This window comes from Balaenoptera borealis, assembly GCF_965194805.1.
Source record: "Balaenoptera borealis genome assembly, chromosome: 1".
Taxonomy (NCBI): Eukaryota; Metazoa; Chordata; class Mammalia; order Artiodactyla; family Balaenopteridae; genus Balaenoptera; species Balaenoptera borealis.
This window is the reverse complement of record NC_138860.1, coordinates 169407973-169429794: the sequence shown is the minus strand read 5'-3', so window position 1 is coordinate 169429794 and position 21822 is coordinate 169407973. Positions and strand designations below refer to the sequence as shown.

The 21822-nt window shown below is 46.6% G+C and overlaps 2 protein-coding genes across 4 annotated transcripts in view; one reads left to right on the top strand and one right to left on the bottom strand.

The window, feature by feature from the left end:
- Positions 1-11142, top strand: part of ZCCHC17 (zinc finger CCHC-type containing 17) — a 56276-nt gene extending 45134 nt beyond the window's left edge. Inside the window, exon 8 of one of the 3 annotated variants that reach the window (XM_082343913.1) lies at positions 10225-11142. In XM_082343913.1, coding sequence (XP_082200039.1) covers positions 10225-10386 — 162 coding nt within the window. In that variant the 3' untranslated portion in view covers positions 10387-11142. Of the gene's footprint in view, positions 1-2701; positions 2924-7696; positions 7730-10224 lie in introns of those variants that run through there. The other 2 variants (XM_082343916.1, XM_082343915.1) reach the window with 2 other exon arrangements.
- A 686-nt stretch (positions 11143-11828) lies between these two features.
- Positions 11829-19480, bottom strand: FABP3 (fatty acid binding protein 3). Its single transcript, XM_082343937.1, has 5 exons — positions 19462-19480; positions 19150-19239; positions 15705-15877; positions 13687-13788; positions 11829-12145 (listed from the first exon to the last, which is right to left on the bottom strand). Exons 2-5 carry the CDS (start codon positions 19220-19222, stop codon positions 12092-12094), a joined length of 402 nt encoding a protein of 133 aa, XP_082200063.1. The 5' UTR covers positions 19223-19239; positions 19462-19480; the 3' UTR covers positions 11829-12091.
- Between the last annotated feature and the right edge of the window lie 2342 nt (positions 19481-21822).

Below are 21822 nucleotides of genomic sequence, written 5' to 3'. Positions count from 1 at the left end.
ACAGTATGGAGGTTCCTTAAAAAACTAAAAATAGAACTACCATAGGACCCAGCAATCCCACTACTGGACATATACCCTGAGAAAACCATAATTCAAAAAGTCATGTACCACAATGTTCATTGCAGCTCTATTTACGATAGCCAGGACATGGAAGCAACTAAGTGTCCATCAACAGATTAATGGATAAAGAAGATGTGGCACGTATATACAATGGAATATTACTCAGCCATAAAAAGAAACGAAATTGAGTTATTTGTAGCGAGATGGATGTACCTAGAGACTGTCATACAGAGTGAAGTAAGTCAGAAAGAGAAAAACAAATACCATATGCTAACACATATATATGGAATCTAAAAAAAAAAAGCTTCTGAAGAACCTAGGGGCAGGACAGGAATAAAGACGCAGACATAGAGAATGGACTTGAGGACATGGGGAGGGGGAAGGGTAAGCTGGGACGAAGTGAGAGAGTGGCATGGACATATATATACACTACCAAATATAAAATAGCTAGTGGGAAGCAGCTGCATAGCACAGGGAGATCAGCTCGGTGCTTTGTGACCACCTAGAGGGGTGGGATAGGGAGGATGGGAGGGAGACGCAAGAGGGAGGAGATATGGGGATATATGTATATGTATAGCTGACTCACTTTGTTATAAAGCAGAAACTAACACACCATTGTAAAGCAATTATACTCCAGTAAAGATGTTAAAAAAAGAAAAAAGAAAAGAAAGAGGCTTTGTGGTCAGAGACTGGGTTTAAGTACAGACACTGGGTTCAAAAAATTCTTTATATATTCTAGATATCAATCTCTTATCAGATATATGACTTGCAAATATTTTCTCCCATTCTTTGGATTGCCTTTTCACTCTGTTGGTAGTGTTCTATTTTTATTTTTCAGATTTACATTAAAAAAATTGTGGTGAACAAACACATGAAACTTACTGTCTTAACCATCTTTAAGTACAGTTCAGGAGTGTTAAGTATGTTCACATACTAAGTATATGATAGTGTCTTTTAATGTACAAACATCTTCCATCATGATGAAGTCCAACTTCTGTATTTTTTTCTTTTGTTTCCTGTACTTTTGGTGTTATGTTCAAGAAATCGTTGCCAAATCTAACGTCATGAAGCTTTTTCCTTCTGTTTTCTTCTAAAAGTTTTATAGTTTTAACTCTTACATTTAGATCTTTGATCCATTTTTTGAGGGTTTTTTGTTGTTGCTGTTTGTTTGTTTTAACATGGTGTAAAATAAGGTTCCAACCTCATATTTTTGCATGTGGATATCCAGTATCCCCAGCACCATTTGTTGAAAAGACTGTCCTTTCCCCATTGAATGGTCTTGGCATCCTTTTCAAAAGCCATTTGACTGTACACATGAGGGTTTATTCCTGACTCTTCTTCATTCCATTCCATTGGTCCATTTGTCTGTCTTTTTGCTAGAGCCACACTGTTTTAAATGCTCTAACTTCATAGTAAGTTTTGAAATCAAGAAATGTGAGTCATCCAACATTGTTCTTTTTCAAGTTATTTTGGCTCTTTGGGGGTCCCTTGAGATTCCATATGAATTTTAGGATGAAATTTTCTATTTTTGCAAGAAATGTCATTGGGATTTTGGAAGGGTTGCATCAAATCTGTAGATTACTTTGTGTAGTATTGACATCTTAACCATATTAAGTCTCCCAATCCATGAACATTGATGTTTTCCCATATATTTGTGTTGTCTTTAATTTCTTTCAGCATTGTTTTGTAGTTTTCAGTGTACAAGTATTTTTGCCTCCTTGGTTAAGTTTATTCCTAAATATTTTATTCTCTTTGATGCTATGGAATTGTTTTGATGCTATGGAATTGTTTTGATGCTATGGAATTGTTTTGATGCTATGGAATTGTTTTCTTAATTTTCTTTTCGGATTGCTAATTGTCAGTATATAGAAATGCAACTGATTCTTGTGTGTTGATTTTGTATCCTGCAACTTTTCTGAATTCACTGGTTAGTTCTAACAGTTTTTTTGTGGAATCTTTAAGATTTTCTACCTACAAGATCATGTCTACAAACAGGCAATTTTACTTGTTTAGTAGAGCTAGATTTTTAACTGTGATTCTGTTTGTATGTTCCAGGGGTTTTTCATTCTCTTTTAACCTTTTAGGGGTTAAATGGTATTTGTCAGATTCCTGAAGTGGTTCTGTGGATATCTCACTTCTGTGGGTCTTTGGTTGTTTTTGTATTGCTTGATACACCTGGTGCAATTAGTTATTGCTTTGCTTCTAAAGCTGCTTTGAGATGTGTATTTCAGTTCGCCAAAATAATTATTAAGGATCTGCTAGGCATGAGGTGCGTTATGACCTGCTTAGTCAACCCATTATCCTACCCTCTGTCGCTCTTCACTTAGTAGAGAAATGGTCTGATGAACAATGGCAGTAATAATCATCAACCTTATTATTTTTAAAGTACCTTTGTGTATATGAACTTCTAACTCATGAGTCCTCTTTGATTAAAAAGTGCTCCAGGGAGCTGAAACTGTAAAAACTTCCCCCTTGATGCCCATTGTTTCTACCAAGATATCATCTAGCGTCATTGTCTTTTCACCTTGTCGTTAATCCCTTTATTATCTTTTATGCCTTATATTTGTTTAGTACTTACAGTTCATAAAATATCTTCTTTTTTTTTTTCTTTTTTTTTTTGGCCACGCTGCACAACATGCAGGATCTTAGTTCCCCGACCAGGGATCGAACCCATGCCCCCTGCAGTGGAAGCGTGGAGTCTTAACCACTGGACCTCCAGGGAAGCCTCAAAATATCTTCATTTTTTATTTTGTTTTATCCTTACACAATCCTGTGTGGTAGCCAGAGTAGGCATTATTATCCCACCATTTTACACCTTAGGAAAATGGAGATTAATAGAAATTGTCTCACCTAAAGTCACACAACTATAAGAGATAGTGCTGAAATAAGAACCCAGTTCTTCAGATTACTAACCCGATATTCTTTTCTATACCACACTTCTACCATTAATTCATTTAGCTCTTCAATTATTTATTTACTCAACAACTATGTATTGAGTGCCTCATACTTTTCTATTGTGCATTGTGTTAGGTGATTGACTTATCAGGTCTTATAAGGTCACTTTTGGGCCAGTTTTTGCTCTGTTACCAGCTACCCTTAGTAATCATCTGATGTTATCTATTGATTTTTTAAATTTTCAAATGTGTTTCATTTATTTGTTTTACGTGAATTTGTATTCCTTAAATGTATTTCACCGAGCTGATAAAGTAAAGTGCTCTAGGAATATGCTCTCTATTGATCTGTTTTTGTTCACAACCGTAAATCAAGTTTCCAGGCCTCCTGTTTCTTCCCCCATCTAAATCTTTGATTCCAGCAGGAGGTTGGCTTTCCTTATCAGTAAAAACTTCTACCTGAGATGGATATTTTGGAGTGTGCGAGAGTGGCAGATTTGGACACCTGTTCCAGCACTAGTTGGCTCTGGGCCATCCAGAATTAGAACCAGAAAGTGAAAAACAAGTCTACTGGGTTCTCATCTCTGCTTCTTTACAAGACTGCTTCATTGTCCCACTTCTTTCTGCAGTCTGGTAGAAGAGAATGTCTAATGTAAAGTCTCTAAGACAGGAGAAGGTGCTAGGCATGTTGGGAAATCAGGAAATGGCCAGGATAAAGAAAGGGTGTCACCTGTTTCAAATAGTGCCTGGCACATATAGGCATGCACTTTTGAATTGATAGAGTCCATCATATGTGACATGTGTAACTCCTCCGGTTCCTTCACTCAGTGAGGCCTGCCCTCAGTTTGGAGAGTAATAGGGACTGACTCCTACTGCTGCTGGTGAGTAGGGGCAGGAGTAAGAGATCTTTCTAGCCCTGAGCCCCCACCTCTTTTTATCAAACATACATGAATTGAGTGCATGTCCTTGTCCAAAAATCTAGTACGTATTGGTTTAATTCTATGCAATACCTATTCAGTACCATGACGGTTTTCATCCCAGTGTCTGAAAATTATAAGTCATTTTTGTTGGACATAATTAGAACCAGGAGGAAGCTGTGTGTTGCAAATGGAAATGGGCTATGAAGAGGTTGATAAAATAGGAATAAAGGTTTTTGTAGTGAAGCCCTGGATAATCTTTCATGAACCTGTGGTATGTGCTTTGCTAGCCTCTTTCACTTATCATATGCCATCATGGGTCTTTCTGAATCAGGCTATATTATGAGGAAGCATCTGCTTTGGGGATCAGGCTGCTGACTTACTGTAATGAAGTTTAGCTATATTTGATCCAGAATATAATTTTCTTCTTTTCATGTGGCTACTATAATTACTCTCTGCTGTACTATATTTAGAAGAACAGAAATAGGAATATCATCCCCTTGGCTGCAGTGCTGGCTCTGTTCTGTTCTCCAGACAACTTCTGGTGCCTATCTGAGAGAGAGGTTGCCAGTCCTGGGCCTCTTCTGCTGGAGCACAGAGAGTCGTCCAGTGTAGTCTGCTCGAAAGCCTTCTGGATTCTCCTTCTTCTATGGAATAAAGTCTGAGTTCCTTTAAGACTCTTCACAATCTGTCCAACATCCCAGCATCATCTCTCACCAGTCCCTTCCCTCACACACTGTACTCCAACCTCATTCATTAAAAGAATTTCTATTGTGTGCCAAGTTCTGTTCTAGTCATTGCAGCAACAATAGTGAACAAATCAGGAGAATCCTAGTCTTCATGGCACTTACTTTCTAATGGGAGTCACAGACAATGAACTAGTAAATAAATATAAAATAATACTAATATTTCAAGTACTGAAAAGTGCTATGGAGAAAAATCAATTTGGTAATGAGAGCTAGGGAGTACTAGAATAGGGGTAAGGGGATAGCTGACTTGCCATTCTAGATAGGATGGTAAGGGCAGACCTTTCTCATAAAGCATCATTAGAGTGGATCTTTGAAGGAAGTGAGAAAGCAAGCTACTCAGGTAAGTGGTGAGAGAACATTTCAACAAGTACAATAGTTGGATATTGGGAATGAGCTTGGCATGTTTAAGGAACAGTAAGGAGGCCAGTGTAGCTGGAGGAAGTGAATGAGTTAGAGGAAACCAGGGCCTTACAGGAGAATCTGAGGACTTCAGCTTTCACTTAGACTGAGATGGATGTCATTAGGCATTTTACTAGAGGGATGACATGATCTGACTTATCTTTTAAGATAATTATTCTGGCTACTGTATGGAAATTAGATGGTTAGAAGGGAAAAGTGGAAGTAGCAAGCTAGTTAATAGATAGTATTAGTAATCCACATGATCAAGTAAATGAGGCCTAAGAACTGACCATAAATTTGGCCATGTGGAGATCATTGGTAACTTTGACAAGAGCTGTTTCAGTAGAGTGGTAGGTTGACAACCTGGTTAAAATTGTTTAGGAGGGTTGTTTTTTTTCAAAATGGGAACTATTATAGCACATTTGTTTATTTTGGGGAATGAGCCATTAAAGAAGGACAAGTTGATGCAGGAGAGAGGGGACAATTCCTGGACCGATGTCTTTGAGTAGGAAAGAAGGGATGGGATCCAGTACAAGGTAAGTATGCCACACAGGATCTTCCAAGCATTTGCTTCATTCTGTCTTCCATCTGGCTGGAAGGCCCTCAGTTCCCTTCTTCCGTCAGCACTACTACCACTACTCCACCTGCCAAAGTCATATTCATCCTTCAAAAGCACAACACATTACATATCCTTCATGAGGCCATTCTCAAATTCCTCAGACATAATTGATTTCTTTCCCTTGTGTGTCCATGGCATGTTGTTTGTACTTTTCTTACATCACTTCCATGGACTGCCTAGTATCTTAATTAATCTTTCTCCTTGATTAGTGTATCCCTTGAAGGCTTCTGTTCCCTGATTTCTAATGTCATTCAAGTACTATAAGAGACAAATTAGTTAATAGATATTCCTGGCTCATAGAAGGTACTCAACAAATATTTGTTGAATGAATGTACTGTATGGTTATTGGGAGTTATTCTTTCCCTTGTTTGATGAGGTTGGCTCAGGTTTGGAGGAATGGTGCCAGTCACCACTCCTGAGCTACTGAATGTGTTTACTTTGCATGCAACTATAGCTTTGCACTAGTAGGTACTCTGTATTTGTCTGAATTCTATTAAAAATGTGTTCTTATCTCCTAAGCAACACTGTATGTAACTATGGCCCTCTAAAATGCTTTATAGGTAGTAAAGTTCAGTAAATATTTGTGAGTTGATTAATAACCTTCTCCCTCTGGTCTTACCCTTTCCAAGCTATGATAAACTGGTGCTTATAGGCAAATTCTAACCAGGAATCACCCTCTATCCTACTTTATAAAAATTAACCCTAGAGAATCAGTTTGAGAATCAAATTATCTCTTGAGAATCAATCATTTCTCAAGAATAAGAGAATAAATAACCAGTGCCTTCTCAAGAATAATTCTTAAGAATAAATAAAACAGAATAAATGCTTGCTTGCTTGATTTCTGGCTAGATCAGTGCCTTTGGGCTAGAAAAAGCTAAGTTAGGTGCTGGCTTTAACACACAGAGCTAAAAAGAACATCTAATTTGGGGCCCAGCCTGAGTCAAATCCAGGTTCTACCATTTGGGCAAGTTACTTTATCTCAGTAAACCTCTCTGAAGTTATAATTTTCTTTCCTGAAAATACAGAGATTATTATGCCCACTTAATAGATTTGTTTTGAAGGTCATGGGGTATGTGTGCAAAGTGCCCAGCCCAGCATCTAGAAAATTAGGTACTCAGTAAGTGTTAACTGCTGTTACTCCCCTTTCTCAGTTTTTGTTTTTGTCTCACGCTGGGCCGCTGCTAACCTTTTTTTAGAACTATAGAGAAAGTGGATGGGCTAGCTGCTGTAGCACAGGATATGTGCTTCTCAGAGAGAGGTTTTGAGCAATGGCTTCTTTCCCCTGCCCCTCCGGCCTGTCTACCATGAGCTCACACTTCTGGGTCATTACCCTTTACCTTATGCTCCTCTTCCCCAGAATGTAGTCAAGGGACCAGAAGCTAGCTTCACCTCTGACTTTCCAGCTTCACCTCTACTCCAACTCCCAGCTTTCCTCTTGAACTACAACATATGAAGTAATTTTTGTTCTCTAGCTCAAGGTTAGAGACAAAATGAAAATGATGCCACCTGCTGGAGAACTAGATTTCCTTTATTCGGGTTGCAAAAGAGCTTTTACATCAAGATTGAGGTCTAGAAAGCCATCTTCCCGAGTCGTCCTTGCTACCTAGAGTCAACGTTCTAGCTTGCCAGGGTTCTCTAGTGATTTGCTTTTCTCTTTCCTCCTTCTGAGCCTGTATCATTGAGAAAGTGGAAATAACACCAAATTCTGAGTTAGAAAGTGTAACATTCTTGTCTTGTCTTTGGTCACTTCTTTGAGTTGCAGTTTTCACCTCTGTAAAATAGCAATAATAATTCCTGACTTCTGACCTTACCAGATTATTATTACAAGATACGAGATGCAGGAAGTTTGAGAAACTAAAGTGCTATTTGTTTGTAAGGAAGTATTATTACTTTCCTTTCTCATTTATGTATCCAGGCTGGGCCAGTCTTGGGGGAATTGGTGCCAGACTCTGCATCTGCTTGTTTACTTTCCCAGGACTCTGTCCTACCTAAGGGGCAGAGACGGGTGAGGCTGCCAAGCCCGTGTAGCCTGTGATTGACTTCCATTATCTTCCCATCTAGGAAACTGCAACACCATAAGCCAAACCATGGATTTGCCGACTCTCAACTTCTCCCAGCCATGGTTCCTACAGCTTGATAACTTGGGCCTGGGAAGCTTTCCCTCTCTCTACTCCACTGGAGACTCCAAGAAAGAATTTTGGTTTAATCTCCTCTCAGAACTTTGACTCATCTGCTGTAGATACTTGGCCAGATTGTCAGAACATTCTGGGAGTTCTCTGAAATAAGAGAATAATACAATACTTCTAGCTACCACTGAGTTCCTACCATGTATCAGGCACTATAGTTAGTACTTACCATGTTTAGTCCTCATAGCATCCTTTGAAGTAGGTATTTATTATTTGTAATTTACTGAAAAGAAAACTGAGGTTCAAAAAAGTCTTGGGACTTCCCTGGCGGTCCAGTGGTTAAGACTCTGTGCTTCCAATGCAGGGGGTGCCGGTTTGATCCCTGGTTGGGCAAGTAAGATCCCACATGCCACCCGGCGCGGGCCAAAAAAGAAAAAAAAAAAGTTAGGTCTTTTGTTCTAAGTCACATAGTTAGTAAGTGGCAGAGTTGGAATTTGAACTTAATTCTTTTTTTTTTTTTTTTTTAATTTTTTAAATTTATTTTTGGCTGTGTTGGGTCTTCGTTGCTGCATGTGGGCTTTCTCTAGTTGCGGCGAGCGGGGGCTACTCTTCATTGCGGTGCATGGTCTACTCATTGGGGTGGCTTCTCTTGTTGCTGAGCACGGGCTCTAGGCACGCAGGCTTCAGTAGTTGTGGCGCATGGGCTCAGTAGTTGTGGCTCGCGGGCTCTAGAGCACAGGCTCAATAGTTGTGGCGCACGGGCTTAGCTGCTCCGCAGCCTGTGGGATCTTCCTGGACCAGGGATCAAACCCGTGTCCCCTGCATTGGCAGGCAGATTCTTAACCACTGTGCCACCAGGGAAGTCCCTGAACTTAATTCTATCTTATTCCAAAACTGTTGTTCTGACCACCATATACCATGAGGCCTCCCATCACTATACAGGAAGAGGGGCCACGTGCAATCAAGGAAAACTCAGGAGATTTCCAGTCGTCTGATCTACATGCAGATCCCAACCCTGCCTGTGTGATCTGGGGCAAGTGGTTTTCAACTTCTCCAGCCACAGATACTGTCTCTTCACCACCATGTGACATAGGTGCTATTCTTATCTCTGTTTTACATTTGAGGAGACTAGGCCTCAGTGAGGTGAAATGACTTGCCCAGGGTTACAGAAGAGTAATAGTAAGTGGCAGAGCCAGAACTCAAGTCTGGGTCTAACACCTGGTTCTGTGTTTTGTCCACCATTTCTCACAGCCAGCTGCCAAGACCTAGTGTGTCAGGCAGACGTACAGCTCTCAGGGTGTTGGATGGGAGCCTAGTAGGAGGGGCAGAAGCCTTGCCCTCTTCTACTCTCACTTCCGCCTCCCATGATCTCTCCTTCTTAGAAACCTTACTGAGGCAATATACACATTTGCAATTCAGTGAAAAGGTTTATTCAGTGCTTACAAACTGCTCCAAGTACCCTACGGAAGCCTGGGGATCAGGGTCTCAGCCTTTGTGTGCGTTTGTGCTGTTAATTTGGTGGCGTAAGGTGGTGGGAATAGTGTTGAGAAAGTTCTTTCTGAGCTTTCTTCTTTATCAGTATACTCTTGTAAGGTTGGTTGCGAAAGTTAGAGATGGTAAATATTCAAGGGCAGCAGGTGGGGCCTTATTAATTGATGGCGGTTATTTTCCCTGGCAGCAGGGTCTAATGGAAACCAGACTGGGAGTCAGGAGTCTTAAATGCATTACTCTCATATTCTTGGGCATGTGAAGTACTGTCTCTAGTCAGACTAGGTGATCTCTAAGGACTCCTTTCAGCTTTAATATCCTGTGCGTTTTAAAAATGAAAGTAATAGGGAATTCTCTGGCGGTCCAGTGGTTAGGACTCAACGCTTTCACTGCCACGGCCCGGGTTCAATCCCTGGTCGGGGAACTAAGATCCCGCAATCCGCGTGGCACGGCTGAAAAAAGAGAAAGAAAGAAAGTCATAAATGCTTGTTTAAAAAAAAAATGAAAAAGGACAGCGGAAGACCTCAGCTTCCCTGTATGCAGTTCATTCCTGAGGTAACACTTGTGACTGTTTGTGTCCTTTCCATTGTTTTCTGTGTATTTTAAATATATACAGGTATGTTAAATATACATATTATATTATGATTTAATGTACTAAATATTATAATTTATATATGTAAATATATATAATACATATGATATGCATGTATATGTGTGTGTATGTGTATAAACATACACACATATATTATGTTACATACCCTGGAACCTAGAATACATACTGCGTTATGACTTGATCCTTTTTCGCTTATTTTGAGCACTTTTTCTTGTTAGTACTTAAAGATGTAATTTGTTTTTTTAATTACAATGTTTTTTAATCTATTAAGTTATCCCCTAATGATTACAGGCCATGATTTTTTAAAGCAAATATACACATACAATGTTGAGTTTTTATTTTATTCATTTATTTTTTTTTAGGAAAAAAAGAAAAAGAAACATAGAGACAGGAAGTCATCTGACTCTGACAGCTCAGACTCTGAGAGTGATACAGGCAAGAGGGCAAGGCACACGTCAAAAGACAGCAAGGCAGCAAAGAAGAAGAAAAAGAAGAAGAAGCACAAGAAGAAGCACAAGGAGTGAGAGTGGAAAGAGTGGAGGGGGTGGTGGAGAGAAGGAACCAGGAGCCTTGTGCTTTGAAGCGCTGGCTCCTGGAAAGACTCAGTAGTGAGAATATGGCCTTCCACCCCATTGACTTCTCTCCCATGGGAGATGGCTTCCCCTCCTGCCACAGGCAGGTTTGGGAGATATCAAAAGTATCTGCCTGAATGAGTTGTCTTCTTCATTCCAGTCCCTTTGCAAGTGACCCCTGCAGCTGACCCATTCATTCACCCAACATCCTTCATTCAGCAGGAGGTCCTATTACCCTCTTCCAGCTGCCACTGCCAGAGCCAGACTCCTATACAGGAGTCCAGGCTAGAGCCACAGGCACTGCTGTGGAGGTGAGTCTGGCTGTAGTTGGAGGACGGAGTGATTGGCCCCTCCCTGTTGGCCTGCCTTGGGCTGATTGGCGGGTGATCTCTGCTGCATCCAACACAGGGGCAGAGGGAGACTGGCAGTACTAGGGAGAACATGGTAAGAAGTGGTGCTCACTTTTTCCATTCCCCCTAACATGATTCTACTATGTTAGAAGTGACAGCCAGTGGTCACAGCCAGAAAACCATTGTTTGCAGTGACTGAGCTTTGTGTGTGATGTTCCGCCCGATCACTGAACCAGACAGCTCAAGCCAAGATCATTGCTTTACTTTGTATTTACTACAATGTGAATCAGTTGGTTCCATTTCAGGTCTCTGCTTAAATTCCTGGCCCTAAATGGAAGTGTGCTTGGTTTTAAACTTACTGAGAGTCCTTATTGGTATAATCCCTCTTCCTGTAACTTACAGACTTAAAAGTCACTGAGGCTGCATTAGGTGACAGAAAAACATTTAACATGTTACCTTAGACCTTGGAGAGCAGCCCAGCTAAGGTACAGTGCCAGAGGCACTAGCAAGTCACAGCCTTCTTAGATCACTTATAAGCCCTCACTTCTGTAATGATTAGATGACCTCTCCCCCAGGGCTGATTAGAGAACCAGTAAGAATTTGAACCATGAGTAATGGCCTAGCACATAGGCAGACGCTCAGCCGTCATCTTCGCCAGTGGGCATTTTCTCCCACTGCCACTGGCACAAGCCTGGATCCTGTGTCCTAAGCCTGTGTTCTGGAAAGAGAGAGACCACAGCATTCCACAGAGAAGAGCAACTGTCCAGACCCAAAGGCATTCAGTGCAGGATGGACCTGAGGTGACAGTTCAGAAGCCCCGCCACTGAGTGATTATTCCAGGTTGGACTAGCTCATTTGGCCATAGGGAGGGGGCAGTGTAAAGGGAAGTTGTAGGTACAGCTGTTTTATTTTTTGTACGTGTAAGGTGATCAGCTATCACTGTCCCTGAGACTGTCCATTTCAGTCTCTCATCCAGTGGTTCTTCCTGAGTGGCAGTCATTTCTGCCTACTCTCTGACACACACAGAAACTGAGACTCCCAGAATCATGTCACCAAAAGCAAAAAGGCAACTGGGTGGCCTAGGTGCTGCTTTATTGACCTCAGAGCACCCTTTGGGTGCAGTTAAAAAAGCAAACATACACAATGAGAACAGAACTGGATCCAGGCTGGTGCCACCTGACCCCAGGAGAATTTCCCCAATCAAGGTGGATTTATACAAAATGCCAGAGGAAAAAAATGAGTCAATCTGGTGCTGAGTCCAGGAGTAGCCAACTGGCAGAGGAGCAGTTGTTGAGGGAGTGGGCAGGTCATGCCCCTTTCTCATAAGTGCGAGTGCAAACTGCACTGCAGTGGGTGAGTGTCTGGAAGAAAAGACAGAGTCAGGTTAGGGCAGGGGTGTGGACACAGAAGGTATTGGGAATACTCTCCACTCTGATGGGGAGAGCCCTCTACCTTCATGCTAAAAATTTTCATTTACTGCCTACCTACTATGTGCCAGGTACTTTACATGTATTTTTTCCTAATGCTTACACCAAGTCTTCTTTTTTTTTTTTTGGCCATGTCACACGGTTTGCGGGATCTTAGTTCCCCAACCAGGGATTGAACCCGGGCCACAGCAGTGAAAGTACCAAGTCCTAACCACCGCACCACCAGGAAGTTCCCCCAAGTCTTTAAGTTAGGCATTGTAATTCCTCCTGTAGAGATTTGGGGAAATGAGCTTTCAGGGAGGAAGTAACTTGGTCAAGATCCCAGAGTGTTTCTCTTTCCCTTGTACCACTCCTCTCCCTTCATCTTCAGTGCCTAAGATGGTGCCTGGCACATAGTAGACAAACAGGTGAATAAAAATGTCCAGAGGCTCTTGGGAAAGGACTTTACTAGGCCACCAACTCTCCATTCTTTCCCTAACTTAGGGTAGTGCCAGGGCCAGAGGCCTGAACCCCCAACATCCTGCCTGGTATCACAGAGCCAGGCCCATGGTTTCACCGTAGCTCAATTGCCCAGTGAGTATTTGGTACTGTATATCACATTCCCACCAGAGCTAGGTAACTCATTATTAACTCTGCAGGGCCCCCTGCCCCGTGTAAGTGCAAGAATGCAGTGAGCAGGTTACACTGACCCAAGAAGGTCTGCAGTGAAGATGCTGAGGCGAAAACCTGAGGCCCTACAGAGTAAGGAGGCAGAGATCACGGGTGGCTGCTGTCTCCACCCCTGGGGGTGTTCAGTCAAGGCTACATTCTTCAAGTGAAGTCCCCAAGTTTGTCCCTAAACAGACAGATCTGCCAGCTTGTTTGTCATTTCCAACCCAGGCCTTAGGTACTTGTAGTAGGCCAGGCATGGAAAGCTCTGAGAGGAGGTGAGCCTGGAATGAAGTAGAAATGACTGTGCTGTCAGTTGGGGCCCCACCCATCACCAGCCTGTCCCTGCCCAAAGGCTTGGGAGATGGGAGCCTCTCCTATGGGCCTGGAATCAGATTTGGCCATGCTTTCTACCTCTCCCTGGGGCAAGGCAATGTGGCAATGCAGAGGATGAAACTAAGGCCATGGAGTGTGCCTACTGTAGTGGTCCCACACCAGTGATGCTTTGTGCTCTACATCCACTGTCTCCTTCAGACCTCCCAGCAGCCCTGCAAGGTTGGTGTTATTAACACCCACTTTACAGTTGGACTTGGAGAAGGTGACTTGTCCAAAGTCATGCACCCTATAAGCTGCGATTTAAACCAAGGCTTGTGCAAGTCCAAAGCCACTACATAGAAAATTCCTCCCTAATACCACCCAGGCCTGCCTCCACCCTCCATTGTTCCAGCTTCCATTGGTCCCACTGATGACCCTGGCTTTTCACAATAGGCTTGGCTGAAGGGGCAGTAGAAACCAATTGGGTGAGGCTCCAGAGTTATCCATCTTACCAGGATGAGTTTCCCAGCAACTACTTCCCGCACAAGTGTTGTCTCTTGTCCGTTCCACTTCTGCGTGTGGACGAGTTTGCCTCCATCCAGCGTCACAACGGACTGTGGAAAGAGGGTAGAGGCCTGAGCTGAGATCTGAGCTAGGATTGAGGGGCAGGAAGGGGTCTGGTCACTGGGGCCACAAAGGACCCAGCCTCTAACCCAAACTACTGACGGTGCTAGGATCAGAGATCAGGCAGCCCACCTCCAACCTAGCCCCATAGGACGTCTAGTTCACCACTGCTGCTTGGCCGGGGGAGGGGCCTTCAGCTGTTGGGCGAGTAGGGAGAGGAACAGCCTGGCTCTGAGAAGTGCCACCAGCCTTCAGGATGGGCACTTATCCCATACTCTAGGTGATGCCCACAGCCCAGTCCCACTAAGATACAGAGGGGGGTACCAGCCTAATCCCTGGGAAAGACTGGTGAGGAGGAGTAATCCTGAGACTCTCTGGCCAAGTGGTGATCACACATAATGTCTAAAAGACCCTTGGGGATGGGAGGTATTGGAAAATTGGACCCTGCCCCGTATTCCTACTCCTCTTGGTCCATATCAAGTGACCCCCTTTGGCTGACAAGTGGGCAGCAACTGCCAGGTCCTGGGACTGCGGGCCCTTGGAGTGTTCCACAGCCCTGGTCAAATGTCCACTTAATCTTCTGGGTGCTGCCAGCCTGCATCAGCTGGCTCTCATTTGGCAACTCTCCCAGGTCTCTCTTTAGAAATTTGGGGGCTCTAAGCCAGGCTAGGGTACCCTGACTGACCAGGGTTCAGCAGAAGAGTCTGCAAAGGCTGTGTGTATGTGCTTGGGGCCAGTGGGTCGGTGGGTGTGCACCCTTACCACCACCTTCCTCCTCATTCTCATTCCCCTAGTTTTTTGTCCATTCAGAGCAGGTTATGTTTAGCCTAGGCATCCCAGAGAACTACTGTTGTGTTTAACTGGGATTCTTGTCCTTCAAGAAGGTAGGCTAGTTCAAGGAGGTAAAGGCATGTGGTAGGGCAGGCACCTCTCTCCAAGGTAGGCTGCCATCTTTGGGTACCATCCCATCTCTGCTGCCAGCTTCCTGTATGATCCTGGGCTGGGCTCCAGCTTCCTCCACAGGGAGGAGATTAGACCCTCTCCTATCCTTGGGAGCAGCTGTGAGGAAGAATAAACAGCTGAGGAGCTGAATGGAAAGGTCTGGTGGAAAGGTACTGCTATAGGTACACCCTGTTGAAGGCAAAACCCCTTAGTTCTCTCTCTTCCATGCCTGGCTCAGTGGCTGGGAGGCCTGAGGCAAGCTGCCAAGACAGCCACCACCGGGTGACAAGTCCTGAGACTGGGGGCAGATGTACTCGCCCTCCCCAGAAGGAGAGGGGCTAAGGCTTGGTGAGAAGACACTACAAACACACCAAAGACAACGCTCCATCCAGAATATAGCTTTTCCTGCCTGTAGGCTGGCAGCATTGGAAATGGTTTCTCAGGGTCACTGGCCAAGCCCTGGAGGTGGAGGCTGGAGAAGAGGAAGCATCTGAGTAGGCCTCAACCTCTCGTCCCCAGCTGTCTCCTTGGCTCCTGAAGGCCAGGATGACCCTTCAGTGGAGGACCTTGACTTCTGGGCATTGTTCCTAAAGCACCTGAGGTCACAGCCATGTCCACATAACTCCCCCCATCTATGGAAGGGGAAAGAAAGCCAGAGCTGTTGCATGCCATGCACAAGGTCACCCAGCTGGCGCTGGCATAGACAGTGAGGTCAGACTATCCTGGCTCTGTGCTGCCCACTCCCAGAGGCAACAGGTAGATGCTTCCCAAGATGGGAGGGAGGAGAACAAGATAGGACTAACATGCATTTAGCACTTGGGACATCCCAGCACTGCACAGGCGTTATGGACCTCATTTGCCACTTCAATCCCCATGATAGCCTACCCCTCAAGGTGCAATAATAGGGCGCCACCCTATTCCCCTTCAGGGCCTTCCATTCCCCATGGACCCTTCCTCGACTCACCTTGACCTTCCTGTCATCTGCTGTTGTCTCATCGAACTCCACTCCTAGCTTGAAGCTGATCTCCGTGTTCTTAAAGGTGCTTTGTGTTTTTATGGTGATTGTGTCCCCGTTCACTTCGATGATTGTGGTAGGCTTGGTCATGTTGGCCACCTGCCTGTTAGCAAAACCCACACCTGAGGGCAGAGGGAAGGGTATGAGTATGAGCTGGAGCGAGAGGCAGGGTACAAGGAGCTCAATGACCAACTCTTAGGCCTGGATGTGGGGAAGGGGGAAAAGAAGGGAGAGAACTTTCAAAGACTTTGCATGGCTGTTTGTTAATTGTCTTCCCGTTAGCTCTGTGTGGTGAAGAGACATTACTGATCCCATTAGACAGATGAGAAACTTAATGGACAGGCATGTCTCACAGCAAGTCAGTGGCAGAGCTGAGATTAGAATAAGCTACTATTAAGTGCTTTCTGTATGGTAAAAACTACACGTGTCATCTCATTCAGTCCTTCCAGTCTCCCCGAAGGATTGATGCTATTATCTCTATTTTACAGATGCAAAAACAGAATGAGTTGAAGCCCAGGGTCAAAAATCTGGAATTCAAATCCAGAATGTTCAACTGCACAGCTCACTGTGCTGCTCATCTATAAAGGCTGGAGCACAAGGCTCCCTTCCAGGGCACCTGAGCAGCTTTCAAGGCACAGGCTGAGGGAGAAAGAAGTAAATGTGGACTTTGCCTTCCAGAGCCTATGGACAAGAATTTTCCACCTTTGTCAAAGTTTTTACCCTGAGATGCACTGGTGCTCTTGTCCCCCAAGTATGGTAACAAAGACATTTTCAAAGCCTCTTAACCATGATCTAGGAGGTAGGCAAAAGGGAGTGTTTGTCTATGTGTGCAGATTTAGGAGAGGCCTAAAGTGGTAGGCAGTCAGGACTCCAATCCAGGTCTCCTGGTCTAAGGCTCTGTGGGAACTCCCCTCCTGACCCAAGCATGGCTTCCCTGAGTGCTGCAAGAGAGTGTGGAAGAAAGAGCCCTGCAGGTTGTGGCTTTCCTGAGATCTGTCCTTTTGCCTCCAACCTCCCCCTCTGCTCCCAGCAGCCTCTGCTGAGCTGTCCTCCAAGGGCAGAGGCTGCGGTGAGGTGGTGGGTGGAAAGTCTCCAGATGTGCCTGGCTATATGGATTGTTTTACTTAATGTTTATTACAGCCCTGAATGGTGGGTTTTATTATCCCCAATTTACAAATAAGGCTTGGAGAGTGAAGTGACTTTTGCCCAAAGTCAAAGGGTAAGTGGTTGACTTTAGGCTCTAAAACTGTTCACTCTTCCTCCTGGGCCGTCCTGCCTCCCAGCATGTACTTCATCTGTGCCCTACGGCCACCAAGTGTGCCTGAGATCACTGGTACTAACTAGGCTGGGCCTCTTTGTCCTCTGAGAACTCTTGGTTTAAAACAAGAGGGGCACAGGCAGCTGTGCTGCTGCTGGCCCACCCTGCCTGGCTACTGAGGGACTTGGTCTTGCCCCCTGTTATCAGAGTGAGTCAGGTCAATCCCACTTCCCAGCACAGAGCAGGGCCTTGTCACTGCACAAGGAGCTCTGTTTACTTAGGACCTACCCAGAGGTGTGGAGCGTTTGAGGAAGGAAGGCATTGTGGAGTGGGTGAGAGACTCAGCTAAGAGAAAGTTACAGAATTAGGAGTCTCATGAAGAGATGGGTTCTACTTAGAAACGAAGCTGAAGCTATTTACTGAGAGCTAAGGAAGGTCTTTCCCCCCCGCATGGGTATCTCATTTTTTCCATGTGTACAACAAGCAGGCTAGTTGGATTCTCAGCCCCCTAACCCAGGTTGGGGCAAAATAAGGGAGCAAGGGTGGTAAGGATGGCACGACTCACTTCAGGGACCCAGGTCTTCAGTTCTAATGTCTGCTGGGAGACACTTGGGAGAGGAACTAGCTCTGGGCATTCCACCTTCCCCAACAGCTGCCCAGGGTCCCCTACTTCTCCAAGAATTACTACCTTCCTGGAATCATTGGGCATAATGCTCAGCATAGAGTAGAGGCAGTTGAGCACTTTGGCCTTAAAAGCCAACACTTGTGGTCCTTATTTCAGGGGTCAGGAACAGGTGGGAGGTGCCTGGAGTGGACCCCCCACCCCTTCTTTGGGTAATCCAGCCCCCCTTCCCTGGGAGGAAGGCATGGAACCTAGCTCAATCATGAACAACATTCCAGTTTTCCCTATCCTAGCCTGGGAGACTAGGATAATCTCATAGCTGGGGATTCCAGAGAAAGGATATCACCCTCATTGTCTAGCCCATATTAGAAGGGGAAGGGCTGAGGTCAATGCTTAGTTAAGCAGTTCTTACCACTCCCACCCCCGGGGTCCATAATGGGAACTGCTCTGGGTTGCCGATCTAGAAATCTAGGTTTTCATATCAGCTCTGCTGTGGAATTGATTTGACAAGTTTCTACTCTGTCTGGGTCTTGGCTTCTTCATCTGTTGAACCAAGGCACAGGGACCTCCAAAGTCCTCCTCTGCAGGATTCTTTGAATCTTCATTCTCCCCCATCCCAGCACCACAGCCTCCTAGACCAAAGACCCTCCCTGCCTTTACCAGGTCTTGGCTTTGCTCCAGGCCCCTTTGCTGTACCCCTCCACCAGACACCTCCCCAATGAGCAGTTATCCTTGGGTTGCAGCTGGTGATGGGGCCTCTTGCCCTACCCTACCACTAGGCTGGTTGGTGAGAAAGAGGGCACCCTCCAGCGACAATCCTTTACCCTAACTAACCCAACGTAAAGGGGCAGGGGTTGTTGCTAACTGTGCAGGCCCCTGTCTCAGCTCCTCATATCCTGTTCAGGGCTGTTCCCCCTTCCATCTTCTTTCTCCTGGGGATTCCCTACTTTAGGCCATAGGACACTTCCCATCAATCTGCTCCCTTTCACTGTTCAGTCTCCAGTTCCTAAACCACCCATGCTCCTCTTCTTTTCCTCCCTCCCCTCCCGTTTTATCCAAACCCGCCCCCTACCTCCAGATCAGAAGCCTTTCTTCCCCGAAAGCGCCTCCCTGCCCCCACATCGACCGACACAGCTGCCTCCTTGAGCCTCCTTGCCTGGGAATCCCTCTTGCCAAGTTCAGAACATGAAAGCCCCCTCCCCGGAATTCCCTGGCGGTCCAGTGGTTAGGACTCTGCGCTTCCACTGCAGGCGGCAGGGGTTCCATCCCTGGTCGGGGAACCAAGATCCCGCATGCCCCGTGCCGTGTGGCGGGCGCGGAACTGGGAGAGACCCCCTCCCAACAGGCCTCGCATGCCGTAGCGCAGGCTGCCACCTTCTCCGCATCCCCGGGTTCCCCAACTTTTACCAGGAGGGATGCAGCAGGCGTGCAGGGTAGTAGCCACAGCTGGAGCGCTGCTCCGACCCGGCACGCGGCCAGCCCATCCCCAGCCCAGCATCCCGAGCGGCCCTCACCGATTGACCTCATGTAGTCATCGAAATTCTTGCTGTCCGCTAACTTCCAGGTGCCCACGAAGGCGTCCACCATGGTGAGGCTGGGCTAGGCTGAGAAAGAGACGACAGAGCACGCGTGCAACGGGACCTGCGACTCCCAGCCCGCGCTGCCGCTTTAAAAGGCCCTTGCATCACGTGACGGAGCGTGGCCCACACCCCGCTCCCGAAATAGGAAGCCCCAGGCTGGCGCTAGCTAGCCTGGGGCTGGCCGCCCATCCCCCAACCCGCCAGGGGGAGGGGGAAGGGGCACCCGGTGGCTCCCGGCTCGCCTACGTCAGCGCGGGTCCTGGGGGTCCGAGTCCCTGCCCCGGGCTGGTAGGACCTACTCCCTTCCCTGGCCTCAAGGCGCTCTTCGGAATCTAAAAAGAAACGAGTTGAGGGCACGGTGCCCGTGAGCTGGGGCGCACGCCAGGGACATCTTCCCTCCCCTGGTCCCTCCCCGAGCTTGAGGTCAGAACAGAGATGAGAGTCTAGAGGGAAAGGAAACTTTTGGGCTGATGCCCACGCCGGGAAAGCTCTGGCCGACTCTTCGCGGCGCAAGCATCTCGGTCTTCATTTTACAGGTGAGGGGTCCAGGGCTCAGAGGGGGACTGACAAGGTCGCAGGAAATAAGGAGTGAGTTGGAGTCCATATGGCGAGCCTGGTCTAGCCGGCCCCAGACCCTGCGCTCTGCCGCCACTCCCCACTGCCCGGTGGAGGGGAGAGTCACCGGGGGCAGCGAGTGCCCTCCGCCTGCTCCGGGCAAAAGCGTGACCCTTCCCGTCGCCACGCGCCTGCTCCTTACGTGCTCGCCCCTGCCTGCGGAATGTCTCCTGCGCGAGCCTTTCCGCCCTGCGGTCCAACTACCCCTCCACCGTGCCAGTACACCAGGCTTTTCTGACCTCTACGCACAGCTCCGAGCTTTTGCTCCGGTCGGCCGTTCCCTCCTCACCCGCCTTCAGAAATTCTGTCCTTCCAGCCAGCTCTTCCAGGCTCAAGGACAGCTCCCCGTTCTGCCTGCCTGCTGCGGCCCCCACCTGCCGCCCTTCTCTGACCTCTGCACACTGGCAGGCAGCCGGCACTTTCAGAGACCGGCAGTCACCTACCTTGTTTGACACTACAGTTTCCAAAGCACTTTTAATAACAATTAAGATCCACCTTGTATTGCTGTTTATTGCATGCTGAGGGCTTTCAGTGCATTGTCTTATTGAACTTTTAAAACAAAGTCCCTGAAGTAGGTGTTATTATTATCCTTTTCACAGATGAGCATACTTGAAGCTTAGAGGAACCCATTCATTTCTTAATCCAGCAGTTATTGAAGCACCTACTTTGTGCCAGGCCCTGGGCTAGGCTCTGGAGAGACAACCACGAACAAGACACACGCTCCCGAAGGAAGACACAAAACATAAGCGAGTGGTGCCCAGCTGAACTCGGGCCCGCAGAGGTCCTCACAGAGGGGCCCAGGAGGGGCCCGCCAGCTCTGCCACATATGTATCAATACAGAGTGGTGGGCTGCCTCCCTGTACCTCTGTTTCTCCATGTGGAAGTAGAGAACATCTGCTCCCTTCCCCTAACTTTCTGGGAAGAAGGCCAGGGAGGAAGAGCCCTCTCTCCCCCAAGGTCTTGGTTCTTTTGGACAGGTCCACTTGCCAGAAGACCAAGGTGGATTATTTCTGCCAAAGCTGCAGGACAGGCCTCAGGGCTGGGCATGGAGCCCTAGTGACCTCACTGCCGGAGCAGGTACAGGGGGAGGAGGAGGATGGGATAGTTTCTAACTCAAGGGCACAACCTTTAGACACAGGGCCTCTTCCTCTCTCAGACACTGAGTGGCTGGAGAGCCAGGGACCAGAGCTCTCTCCCTACATGGTCTTTATAAAGCAGTGCTGGAGAGCTGGGGCTGGGCTAACAGCTGCTGGCAGATAGATGTGGGTTCCAGTTCTGATTCCAGTGGGTACGAGCCGTGGCTGTGGGCAGTTCACTTAAGCCACTCTGCGTCTCAGTTTCATCTCGAAAATGGAGGAAATGACAGCATTTACCGTATAGAGGTGTTGGGAGATCAAATGAGATAATGCATTTAAAATGCTGTACGGTGGTTAAGAATCCGCCTGCCAATGCAGGAGACACAATGTTCGAGCCATGGTCCAGGAAGATCCCACATGCGGCGGGGCAACTAAGCCCATGCGCCACACTGCTGAGCCTGCGCTCTAGAGCCTGCAAGCCACAACTACTGAGTCCGCATGCTACAACTACTGAAGCCCCTGCACCTAGAGCCCATGCTCCGCAACAAGAGAAGCCATCGCAATGAGAAGCCCGTGCACCGTGACAAAGAGAGTAGCCTCTGCTCACCGCAACTAGAGAAAGCCCGCGCGCAGCAATGAAGACCCAATGCAGCCCAAAATAAATGCAATAAATAAATTAAAAAAAAATTTTTTTTAAATGCTGAGCAAGGTAGATTGAATAAATGTTTGCTTGCTGCTGCTGCTGTTATTATCTCCACGGATAGTGCAGGACCCCTAAGACCTGGTATTAGCTCTGCCCCTCACCTGCTGTGCCACCCAAGGCAGATTGCTTTGCTTCTCTAATCAGCTTTCTTATTTCGAAGACAGGATTAGAAACTGCTGTGGCTGTGAGGAAGGGGCTATAGAGATCTTCAGG